Source organism: Solanum tuberosum, unplaced genomic scaffold, assembly GCF_000226075.1.
Source record: "Solanum tuberosum cultivar DM 1-3 516 R44 unplaced genomic scaffold, SolTub_3.0 scf00076, whole genome shotgun sequence".
NCBI lineage: Eukaryota > Viridiplantae > Streptophyta > Magnoliopsida > Solanales > Solanaceae > Solanum > Solanum tuberosum.
In genome coordinates this window covers 1,758,705-1,771,335 of record NW_006239000.1, presented here as the reverse complement: position 1 = coordinate 1,771,335, position 12,631 = coordinate 1,758,705, and the positions used below count along the sequence as shown (strand labels likewise).

Genomic DNA, 12,631 nt, shown 5'->3' with positions numbered 1-12,631 from the left:
CCCCCCCCCCCCCCCCCCCCCCCCCCCCGCCGCTCCCGCCGTTACCTGATCCCTGGCCACTACCGAAGCCAAATCCAAATCCTGCACCTATACCACTAAAACCACCACCTCCACCACCGCCGCCGCCGCCACCGCCACCTTCACTACTGCCACCAGCTCCTCCTATAATTTGACCAAATCCTACGCCATTTTCAACAGGAATCTCAAAGACTGTAGCTACTGCATCTCCCTGGAGTTTTCTAGCTGACGTATCACATGCAAATACTCCCAAAAGAATTAGAAAAATAAATGCCTTTGAATATTGTGTCGACACTGCATGAAAATAAAATACGTATATAAGTATTTTATTTCGATGAGATTAATAACAAGTAAATTATCTGTTACAACATGTTAAAATAAATAAATAGTCTAAAACATTTATACGTAATATTAGTTTAAGAAGACAAAAAAAGGTTGAAGAATCCTTACTTTTCATTGTTGGTGTTCGTATTTAGTGAAAGAAATAAAGTGAGTTTACCAGATATAATTATACACAAAACCAAGAGTTTACATATATATATTAGAGATATAATATAGCTGAAGATAATTAATGTGAGAACCAAAACTGAACATAAATATTATATTTGTAACAGTAATATTTAATGGATGAAAATTTATCCACTTAATTAAAAACCTTCATAAAATTTGAATTATAACGCACATTATCTTCCTCTTGACATTCTAAAGGTTGGCCGAATCTAAAACTTTATGATAAATATGCTTTGTAAGTTGACACTTAGATGTAAATACAAAAATAATATATCTTTTGGTCGACCTAGTCTAATATATAGAACACTTTAAAACATACTAGTCCAACATGCACTGCCCCAATTTTCTTGCAATTTATTGACTCTTGTTTTCATGACTATGGCTCTTGGAGTGAGTAAAGCAGCCAGGCCTATAGCTTATGTCATAATTTAAAGATGTCAACATGCATCCCAGCTTCCACCAATCCGATGCTCAAATAGTTAAGGTAAACCCAAAAAATTCATTCTCTTAACAAACTCCAGTTTGTAAATCAATTATCAAAATATATGTATGTAAACAAAGTTTGTAACCGATTAAACAAAGTTTTTGTTGCATTAAATAAACATTTTACAGTGTCACAAGCCACATTATTAAGGATGTGTTCATGAATAATATTGATTGCTAGGAGTTCAAAGAATATAAAAATCAAATCACGATCAAATAGGAAATTAATATTAGCTAAGAAATTTGTGAACTTTGTTCCTCACACTCAACGAAATATATATTCATCATTCACAATTATACTCAGAACTAATAACCCACAGACATGTCCAAGTAAAAACTGATATACTGAATAAAGTGTACACAAATAATTTAGCAATATAATTTTACATGATAATCTGTTCAAAATTGGCACGAGGCTACAAGTGCAAGATATTGAAAAATGCTTCGTTTGCAGCAACAAGATAAAAGAAACTGATATTCAATGTATAAACATCAAATAACAAGGAGTGGCAGAGGATAGGACTGCATATCGAGTTGCTCGATAGCAAAAATGTGGTTACATTCTAACTTCTATGCCTTCCTCTGACAGGTGCTCTTTCACAGCTTGGATGGGAATCTGAAATTAAAGAGACAAATTATACGGCCTACATCAGAGCTCCATATTATGTGTGCCTATATTACAACATGGAACTTAAAAATGCTTTATCCCAGAATTGTTGTATGTTATTATACCACGTTTGGTAAGTAGACAAGAAACAAGTTATTCATGTTGTATTCCAGAATTAATACATGTTGCAGGTTAGTTTTAAACAAACACTTCCCTCCCTAAAACTCTAGTTCAACCATGTTTATGTTCATTTTTACTATCTCGTTAGTGTTAGTGTGTATGAGGTGGTGGGTGGGGTTCTGGATGAAATATGAGGATCTATACTGCATCCTTTTGTACCATGTGTCACGGACTTAGAGTCTCACTAAAGTTTTGTGATCTTGTAAGCTCAAGTAAACCCTTTGAAACTAAGAAGAAGAGCTTTGAAAGAAGGCTTTGTGTTGATTGTGGAATGCTTTACACTTTGTTGGATGAGTTTGCAAATGGGAGACCCTCTATTTATACTACTTCCTAGGGGCCTTTGTGTAAATAATATTTACAATACAAGTCCCTCTATATTTACACTTTGATCTACATTCTAGAATTCTCTACAAGTTTTAGGGAATTCTAAAGCCTTCTTGAAAATATTTAGGGGTTCTAGAGTTTTCCATATACCTCTCCACAACTCTAGAATTCTCCCTCTATAATAACACTTTGGTCCACATTCTAGAATTCTCTACAAGTTCTAGGGAATTCTAAAGCCTTCTTGAAAATAGCTAGGAGGCTCTAGAGTTCTCCATAAACCTCTCCAAAACTCTAGAATTCTCCCTTTATATTTACACTTCGATCCACATTCTAGAATTCTCTACAAGTTCTAGGGAATTCTAAAGCCTTCTTGAAAATAGCTAGGAGGCTCTAGAGTTCTCCATAAACCTCTCCAAAACTCTAGAATTCTCCCTTTATATTTACACTTCGATCCACATTCTAGAATTCTCTACAAGTTCTAGGGAATTCTAAAGCCTTCTTGAAAATAGCTAGGAGGCTCTAGAGTTCTCCATAAACCTCTCCAAAACTCTAGAATTCTCCCTTTATATTTACACTTCGATCCACATTCTAGAATTCTCTACAAGTTCTAGAGAATTCTAAAGCCTTCTCAAAAATATCTAAGAGGTTCTAGAGTTCTCCATAAACCTCTCCACAGCTCTAGATTGGCAAAGTGGCGGGATGGCTTTGTTTAAAGTCATATATGTCACTTAAATATACACTTCTGGAAGAAATAAAAAGGAATTTTCAAGAGAGGTTAATTATGCTAACAACCGACAGATATTACTTAGATCCATTTAAGAAAATATTAAAATCCCCTTTATAGGTGAGGCTTTGCTCGTTAAACACAAATCGTAGGTATCTGCTTTCTCTGAAGAGGTGCATGCTGCCAGCACTCAGCAGAGACATCGGCATCTACCTTTTATTGATTATCCAAAGATTTACGTGTCTCTCATCTAACTTCTGCCAATCAATCTCTTTTGTTATCGAGCTCACAGAAACTGAACATTGATCGACTTAAAAGGCACAAAAAGAAAAAATGGTTTAATATAGTCATCTTACCTCCTTCCTATGGAAAATTCCAGCAGCAAGGGCAGCAGAAGCATTTGTTTCTCTGAAGACCTCTGTAAAGTGTTCAACAGCTCCAGCTCCACTGCTTGCAATCACAGGAATGCTTACAGCATCTGAAATCAACTTAATTAGGTCTATATCAAATCCCTTTCCTTGACCTGAAAAAGCATAAGAAGAGCAATAATTAGGGGTTACAATGTCACACAAATACATGAAGCGGATTCTTGCAAAGAGCGAAAAAGGAACGCACAGGTTGAATGACCAATCTATTATCCTAACAAGAATGGAAAAAAAAAAACACAAAATTGCAAGCTTTGGAGTAGAGCTAATGGGTGAATGAAAATTCTGTCCTAAGGCAATAAAAAAAGTCATATTAAGAGTGGCCAACTATGCAGGTTTTGTATGGTTCCATTCACAAGTACCATGGATCACACCATGTAAGTTAAGAAGGGAGAAATAGAAAAATAATTACACAAGGAAGGCGTAATGTAGCAAATACTCCTCCCATCCAATTTTACCATTTGTTAAAAAAACTTTTCAATGCAGTGCAAGTAATGGGTTCAAAGATGAAGCTTTCTTTGACTTTTCACAGATTTGAACTTCTAATACAAAAGGATGTTTTTTATTTCTTTGCTTCTAAAACAACTCCTTTCTGGTGCAATGGGAACAATTTCTGGACAAACAAAAGCAGAAAAGACATGCAAATCCTAATCTTAGGGATGATGGCGGGGCAGATGCGGGGCGGGGTGGGTTTAAGGCTATATGGGGTGGGGCAGGTTTAAGGTTGTGCGGGAAGCTTTCTTTGACTTTTCACAGATTTGAACTTCTAATATAAAAGGGAGTTTATTATTTCTTTGCTTCTAAAACAACTCCCTTCTGGTGCAATGGGAACAATTTCTGGACCAAACAAAAGCCGAAAAGCATGCAAATCCTAATCGTTAGGGATGACGGCGGGGCGGGGTGGGTTTAAGGCTATGTGGGGTGGGGCAGGTTTAAGGTTGTGCGGGGCGGGTTGAAGTGGACTTTTTTAAAAATTAATGCGGGGCAGGGCGGGTTGTGGGTATATGTGATTTTATGTGAATTTAAATTTAATTTTAAGTTTTTACATATTATAAGAGTGATAGAGCAATTATTTATTAAGATAATTTCTATAAATCTACTAAAATATTCAAGATAGTAAATGAAAATGGTTTAATATAAAATAATACAATTTCTTACATATTTTCCAATTGACCTCTAAAAAATAAATTTTTAAGTCACTATCCTATTAAATTAATATAACTTAATGAAAAAAAGAATTTATTTTTATGAATTTTATTTTTAGTATCAAACTTAACTAGAAAAAGAAAATATTAAAAAGTTATGCGGGGTGGGGCGGGTTTATGCGGGGGTGGGCGCGTTGAAAATGAAAAAAGTTGTTATGTGGGGCGGGGTGGAGCGGGTTGAAAATGAAAAATGTTGTTTGCGGGGCGGGGCGGATTAAAAATTTTGTAGGTTAAGCTCAACCCGCCCCACCCCGCACCACCCCATTGCCATCCCTACTGCTACGGTTGTTTGGCGAATATGTAGAAATACCAAATTATGGCGCATTGACCATCTTCAAACCCATTCTAACACAACCTCGAATGTAGAATATATATACGTCAAATTCATGAACATCGTACCATCACAATCAATGCAGTTTAGCAGTATCTCCCCAGCTCCTAATTCCTCAACAGCTTTCGCAAGCTCATAAGCTCCAATAAGGCGGCCTTCTCTCCCACCACTCACCTTGAAACATAGAATTAAATTGAACTTAGGGTGAATATATAAAAACTATCAACCGTGAAAAACAATCTTCATATTCCATGTGATACCAATAAGAGAATGAGATTACAAGAATAACGGTTTGTAATTTATAACAAAAAAGAGTCATTGCCCACCGTGCACTGGTACCATGCATACTCTTCTCCATTTGGACCTGAAACCAGTAGACGCACTTCAGTCATTACCTTCTTGCCCCATTTTATCTTGGTCAAGTGATAATGTGATTTTAAGCCGTTCTTGGGAAAATGATTTCTCTTTCTATGAGGAAACACTGGATGCAGGTAAACTACTAAATTACTTTGGAAGAGAATATCTGACTGCAATTACCTGGGTTTCTCACTTTCACAGTCCTGAATTCCACAGCCTTGGGGTCCTTTACGTACACCCTTCGAGGATCAATGCTTACAACTACTGCCTACAATATCACAACACATCCAACCAATTACAACATTTGCACAACTTGCCCACTAAATAATGAGTATGCTATTCATATATGAAAGCAAGCAGACAAGGAAAAGCACTTATGGACTAATATGTCTGAGTCACTCTTCATCAGTGATGACTGAAGAGAGAAGAAAATTGGAAACTAAGATATTCAACCTAGGATAGTGACACAACAAATGTGTTATCATTACTATCAGACATCACGATCTGAAGAAACTAGCACAAAGTTTAACATGGCTTTAAATCAACCTGATTTCCATAAACTCGGGAGATCTGCTCTAGACTGCTCTTTCCAGTTTTCACCTTCAAAGACAGTAAGTGAAACGATAAACAGATTGACGTTACGATAAATAAGGAAGCATTTTTTTAAAAAAATAAACATATTAACTTTCACATAGATGAGTATCACATACTCCAGATTTTAAGTATTCTTCCGCAGCATAAACAGCATCACTTCCAATAGAAATTTTGTCTGCCCCAGAACGAAAATATTCTGAAGCAACTTCCAAACTAGAGTAGTATCTGCGAAGTAAGTTTATATATCAACTAGTGAAGTTTGATCATCATCCACAATCCCAAACTAACATTATTCAATTTTTCAACTCAGTTTTAGGCAAACAATTTGGAAGACTCAAAGCAAATGATTATTGATGGTATGAACAGGATAACAAATAGCCATAAACCTGCCATTCGCATCTTTGAAGTCTCTAATACCACCTCCAACGGTTAATGGCACAAAAACATTCTCTGATGCATACCTCAATACCTAAATGGCAAATCAAATAGAACAAACTATCACAAAACATCCTCTTGATCGGGAACGATTAATCAGAATATTGAACTAAAGAACACACCTGCAACATTGGCAGATCGCCCAAGGGGAAGTCTCGGAAAGCAGTAATATTTAAAAAGCTGACCTAAACCACAGAAAGCAACTAATTAGTCTAGGGTCAGGTTAGAGTAACATAGAGTTACAGATAACTAATGCTAAGATAAACCTCATCTGCCCCATCCTTGTAATACTGTCCAGCAAGATCCACGGGCTTGCCAAGGTTTCTCACCTTCAGGAAAGACAATCATTTTCAAATAAAGGAATGTATTGGAAAAATAGAATCAAGTAAGACATCCACATGGGATTTTAAAGAGTAGACGTCTACAAAATTTATACTTTTGGTGTAAGGGAGATATAGTAGATAACTTTAGATCAGCTGATGGAATTTATAGGTGTTTTAGAAATCTAACTGATACAGCTATACAAAAGCTTGTAAGTTTTTGGGTACCTCCTCGGTATCTTATCCTCAAAAAAGAAGAATCAAGTGCCTGACACCAAGAACCTTTGAGGACACAAACCAGCTAGCTAACAAGCTTCCTCATTATTTTTCTATTGTTCCTTCTGTTTTCATTTAGATAACTTACAAGTATGAGTCCAGAACCACTTATCACAGAGCGCCACCAGGTCTGGTAACCTAAAAACTTACAACTTTTTAGCTTCCGTTTTCTAATCTCAGAGCAATAGATTTGACAAAAAATAAGAACTAGCAATTTTTTTTCCCTTTTACAGCTTTAGAATAAATCCCTTTATTTTTTCGATAAAGAAAAATGACAAAAGTTTATTTTCCTCGTAATCTTTTTTACATCTCTTGATGACCTCCTTTTCTAAATAAGTTTTGTCGGCTCTCAGTTTTTCTAAAGAGAGTTTGTGATTTATAGTGTTCACTTTCAACTATCTGCAGACCAACTCCAACGTTGAACAGCTTAAAAGATTAATTTGAACTGACAGAGCTCAAAAGGAGCTGATGGTTAAACAATGACTAATGCTCACTTACCTCATTTTCTTTTGTATTCTCTCTAACATCGTATTGGTCTCCTTTGGTCACAACCAAGTCACCCTTATCATTTGTCCTCACATCAAGACATGCAATAACCTAAGTAGTCACAAATTCACTAACTTTAGCATTACAAATAAATCAAAAATCCTGAGAATCAAATTCCTACTAAGACGAATATGACCTACCCGTTTTGCAAGTTTAGAGGCATTCCCTTGGACTAGCTTCTGTCTTGCGTGAAGCTTTCATGTGTTAGATGCTTTGAACAGTTAACTTGAGAAGTAAAGCATTAAGTCATAAGCATCACTAATACCTGTGTTCTCCCGGATTTTGGATTCAAGAACCTCCTCAATATAGAAAGGCCAACATCTGGAAACATTACTCCATCAGTTTAAGGATATACTGATTATAAGAAGACAAAAATTAAAGCTCAAGGGGTTGTGTGTGTGTGCTTGTGTATATATCACATGTTTTTGTTCTTTTTGTGTGTGTGCGCGCCCACACATACTCTCTCTCTCTCTCTCTCTTTATTTACAACTTTAATATTGTGTTTAACCATGAAGGTCAAAATTAAAGAGGGTCATTTCTGTGCTCTTCAAAAATGAGAAAACAAATTTAAGTATCAATGAACGACATGCAAAAGGTTAAAAGCGCCTATAATATTGTTAATGATTTAGAATTTTTTTTGGCTATATCCTTAACAAATTCTCCATTGATGTTTGGAGGGCTGTGCTTACATTATGATCACTTCCATGCCTTCTATGCTACATTCATCAGATAAAACATAATTTAAATTGATCAAACATAATTAGGTTAACAAGAATTTTGTCATAATTGTTTCTTTTCTTTCATGCTTCAAAACATTTGAGGAAGTCACTGTACCACCACTCTTCTCAGGATGAAACTGAACTGCATGGACATTTCCCCTCTGAATGGATGCTATGAAATCGTCACCGTACTTGCAGGTCGATGATATCCACTCTCTATTTTCATCAGACTAAATTAGGAGAAATGTTAGAATCAAGCTTCTTGTGTATGTACTAAATGAACTTAAAAAATTAGAAAAAAGAGGATGGAATCACTGTCAATATATATTTACTCAATGAGAATTAGTACCGGCATTGCCCGATAAGAATGTACGAAATAGACATGTGAATTTCCAACGTCATCCAAAATTTGAGTATCTTTTGCTATTTCAAGTGCATTCCAGCCAATGTGAGGTACTCTGATCCCTTTAGAAGAGTCAAAACGTCCAACTACTCCAGGAATCAAACCTAGACCCTTTACTGATAAACGTGTTACAAAGTCAGTTTCTCAGATGAAGCGGCTATATGTTAAAACGGTGTATGAAATTGAGGGAAAGCAAATAGAGATATATTATTAGAGTGTAACAATCACTTGAATTTGGAAGATGGACTATGCAATGAAATTATCATCAAAATTCAAAATATAGTTGCAACTGGAAAAGTGAAACCAAAGGACTCAATGTATGACATCAATAAGGTAACAATGTAAAGCTGGTGGACTGCCCAATCTCATTTCCTTTCGTAGTAAAATTCTTGTAGCTACAACTGCACGCCTTGGATCCTCATCCATGATGATACATTCCAAAATATACAACCATTTTAAATACTAAAATGATCCTGTCTGCTATTGTTATAGTTCATAAGTTAAGCATCTTGCTGCATGAGGTCCCTCTTTACAGTTAGATAAAACCACTTCACTAGAACTCAGTTAATATCAAATGTCTAAAGCCATAAATATACTTAATGTTAGTTTGTGACCTGGTCCATTTTCTTCACTTGACTCAAAAAGTAGCTGCAGTCCAAGACAAATGCCTAGGAATGGGCGATCTTGCTCAATGTAAGCACAAAGTGCTTCAGCCATTCTGCAGAACAATTTTCCCCATAATTTTCGGCGAAGCCAAAAAAAATAATATGGAATGAGAAAATAAAACAGAAAGAACAAAATAGAGATATGCACGAACTTTCTGCAGACATGTTCTTATTGCTGCAAAAGTTTTAACTAAAATAAATTAGTACAATGTATTTTTAACTGGTTCGTCAAATATGTTGTTGGTGTGTCTTTATTAGTACTTTTTTGCAGAAAAAACAGTAAATGCAAAATAATGGTTGATCACTCTCAAAAAAATACTATCTTTTTACATGTATATGAAGCAAGAGGTTGTATTATCCCAAAGGCCAAAACCATGCTTAAGTTTTGAATTTCTCATATGGCAATATAGTAATTTAAATGTTTATTTACAATAAGAAGTACTGAACAAATAAACAATTCCGTCCCTATGAGTAATATGGATGAAAACCATACCCCTTCTTGTTTAGCACATCCATGGCAGGAGCAAAAGCACCAACCCCAGGAAAAATGAGTCGTTTTGCTTTCAAAATGTCCTCTGGTGTTTGGACCTGGAAGACATTGAAAAAGAAAAGGTATGCAAAGAGCTTAATCAAAAAATAATAATGAAAGAGGTACGGAAAGAGAGTAAACAAAACTGAAGATGCATGCATACTTTCTTCATTTTGGCTTTGGCACGCTCTTGTAATAAACTTTGCACACCTCCCCACAATAATTAAACATAAGAATTATTCCATGATTCATCAATTGAAACACAGATTAAGGGGCATGCATATACCCAAATTCTCAAAGTACACACACTTAAGGTTGATATGACAAAGAGCAAATTCTCGAAATACAAACACTTAAAGGTTGATATGACAAAAAGAAAAGAACATATGAAGGGAAGATATACTGAAAATCCATTCATTGTTGCTCACCAAGACACTGGGAAACAAGAAGCCGCGGTAATTTCAGTTCTACTACTTTATAAGAGTGCAAACCTCATTTGTATACAGTTCCACTACTTTATAAGAGTGCGAACTTCATTTGTATGAACATAAGAGTACCACTGAACTAAGTAAATGATGTGCATATGGAAAACTAATTTGGTGCGATATATACATAATACATTCATCTTTGACTTGCATTTCTCTTAATTTCCTACAAATAGACCTCAATTTAAATACTCAAGTTAGAAATAAAAGCCACAACAGCAAAAGCAGAGAGAGTACATCTTTGATGTCAAAACCGAGATGTTTAATTGCATTCCTGAGACTCCGCACATTGCCAGCACCATAATCAAGTACAGTTACCACTGCAAAACAATTAAAGCAACAAGCATTACAATCTTAGGCTGCTTATCATCAAATTAAGCCATCATTCTACATATAATTAACAGTGTATAAGTGTTTTTGCTCATTGATTAATAGTACTCAACATGAGAAATAGAAAATTAATAAACAGACCAGAATCATCGGCACTGGTGGCGGAAGCGCGGACTGAGAAGCTTCTGGAAGATTTGTAATTCAGAGGTTTCGCATTAGGCTTGTAACGTAGGAAACGAAGAGATTGAGAAGTGGAGGAATAAGATGAAAACGGTGTCGTCGTTGATGAAGCAGAAGTGAAACTGGCCGCCTCCATTTTCTCTTCTTCAAGCTTTCTGGTTCACCAGTGTAATAAAGTATGAGTGTTAATTTAGCTGGAATTCAAGGAATGGCTATTTTTTAAAACTTGACTGTACAAAAAATGAAAAGGTTCTAATTGGTAAATGGTACTGGATTTTGAGTCCATATTTAGAAACTTATTGATTTGGGCCGATAACTGACAACATGATCTGGGCCTTGAGCCCATCTTTTAGAAGGCCTTGAGTGGTATTTTGGGCCTACTTGGAATATCTTTAAGAAAAATGGCAACTTTAATTTGGCATCAACTGACACTTCAACTTTGTGGGTGCATAGATAGACATTTAAACATATATAAAGTTGAACAAGTAAAGACGCGTCTTACATGACATAATCCAAATCAGTTCAAGTGTTGTCACGTGAATTGTCATGTCGGATGCGTGTGTCTACTTGTTCAACTTTATACAAATTTAAGTGTCTACTTGTGCACACCCAAAGTTGTAAGACATAAATGTTAACTAAAGGGCACGTTTACTGCTTCTTTCAAATTTTATGTTTTGATTCTTGAATGTCGTTATGGCTTTGACTTTGAATGTGTTACTCGAACCAAAGATTTATAGAAAATAATATTTTTATATTTTCACGAGATATGGGGTAAAGTTAGGGTACAAATCATATTTTTCAAACTTCAATAGTGTGATTACATTGAATATGCATAGTATTGTTGCGATTCAAATCTCTTTCTGTGATGTTTTAGATAAATTGAGTTGTTCTTTTGTTATTAAAAAAATTGGTGACTCTATATAAAATTGACTAATTATTTTATTACAAAAAATGATTTATTGAATTTAATGTAATAAAATACAATTTAAGTAATCATTCGTGAAAGTTAATTAGAATTAAATCTTTGATATCGAAAGCTTGAAGCTATCAAACGTGATTGGTTGGATATCATGGTGGTTGATTTTCAAGAACTATTTTGATTGTCAAAAATGTTGGCCAAGTATTTTTTCTTCTAAATATTCTGTAAAACTTTTTTAAGATAAAAAGTATATTCACAAGTACAATGTCCCAAACAACTTGTTTTTTTATTATAGAAAAGGTAGCATCACGATTCACTCCTAAGGATACAAATAAAAGTAGTTCATGAATATGGAATAATATAAAATAAAATGAAAAGAGGAAGATAGTCAGAATACAATTGGATAGAAAAAAATGAGATATTTGAAGAGTGTATAATCCTTACATATACTAGGTGAAGTCATTGCTTTAGTCAGGACTATGACATTAATTTATTTGCTTTATTTTCATGACCCAAAAAAAAAAGGGGGTGGGGGGGGGATTAATTTATTTGAATTATTTTCATGACCCAAAAAAAAAGGGGGTGGGGGGGGGATTAATTTATTTGAATTTGTACTATATAGAATATGCTTTATAATTCCAATCTATAATCATGGGAATATGGTGAAAATTTCATCTTCTTGTTATAATTCAGCAAAGTGTTGTTAATTTCCAAGACTAACCATGGTTCTTGTTTAATAGTCAAGGCTAGCAGGTGACAAAATTAATGCATTTTTAAGTAAACGATACAATTCATTTAAATTTAAATTTTAATTCAATGAGTTAAACTCGAAATAACTTATCAAATATTAGTCAAAATGGGTGAAATATTAGTCAAAAGGTGGAGAAGCGAATGGTTTTATTGCATGACCTTACTAGTGGTTTCTTATGTTATGTGGTGGGCGTCAGGTTGACCGATGATGCCTACTAGTACGTGTGTTTTGTACTGATACTACTCTTGCTATGTCTTTTGACATAGTCTGGATGCAGGTTGGTGATGTTTCATTAAGTGAAGACGAAGAAATTCT

At 35.0% G+C, this 12,631-nt stretch overlaps 2 protein-coding genes across 2 annotated transcripts in view; both read right to left on the bottom strand.

The window, feature by feature from the left end:
* Positions 1-475, bottom strand: part of LOC107060330 (glycine-rich cell wall structural protein 2-like) — a 1,441-nt gene extending 966 nt beyond the window's left edge. Inside the window, exons 1-2 of the mRNA XM_015308104.1 lie at positions 469-475; positions 46-312 (exon numbers count right to left, since the gene is read on the bottom strand). Of these exons, the coding sequence (XP_015163590.1) occupies positions 46-312; positions 469-475 (274 nt within the window). The remainder of the gene's footprint in view (positions 1-45; positions 313-468) is intronic.
* An 861-nt stretch (positions 476-1,336) lies between these two features.
* LOC102604045 (imidazole glycerol phosphate synthase hisHF, chloroplastic) lies at positions 1,337-10,828 on the bottom strand. Its single transcript, XM_006346136.2, has 19 exons — positions 10,608-10,828; positions 10,374-10,456; positions 9,616-9,710; positions 9,072-9,175; positions 8,404-8,573; positions 8,170-8,284; positions 7,601-7,656; positions 7,476-7,514; positions 7,288-7,386; positions 6,460-6,522; positions 6,316-6,378; positions 6,145-6,227; positions 5,875-5,983; positions 5,711-5,764; positions 5,345-5,432; positions 5,134-5,171; positions 4,876-4,981; positions 3,203-3,369; positions 1,337-1,627 (listed from the first exon to the last, which is right to left on the bottom strand). Exons 1-19 carry the CDS (start codon positions 10,780-10,782, stop codon positions 1,568-1,570), a joined length of 1,767 nt encoding a protein of 588 aa, XP_006346198.1. The 5' UTR covers positions 10,783-10,828; the 3' UTR covers positions 1,337-1,567.
* Between the last annotated feature and the right edge of the window lie 1,803 nt (positions 10,829-12,631).

Bases quoted from the DNA above. Each gene is read 5' to 3' on its own strand.
- LOC102604045 (XM_006346136.2), bottom strand. From the start codon at position 10,782: ATGGAGGCGGCCAGTTTCACTTCTGCTTCATCAACGACGACACCGTTT. The intron at 7,657-8,169 runs GTACAGTGACTT...TAATGTTTCCAG, and splicing joins TCATCCTGAGAAGAGTGGTG to ATGTTGGCCTTTCTATATTG. The intron at 5,984-6,144 runs GTTTATGGCTAT...CTTACTTCGCAG, and splicing joins TTCAAAGATGCGAATGGCAG to ATACTACTCTAGTTTGGAAG.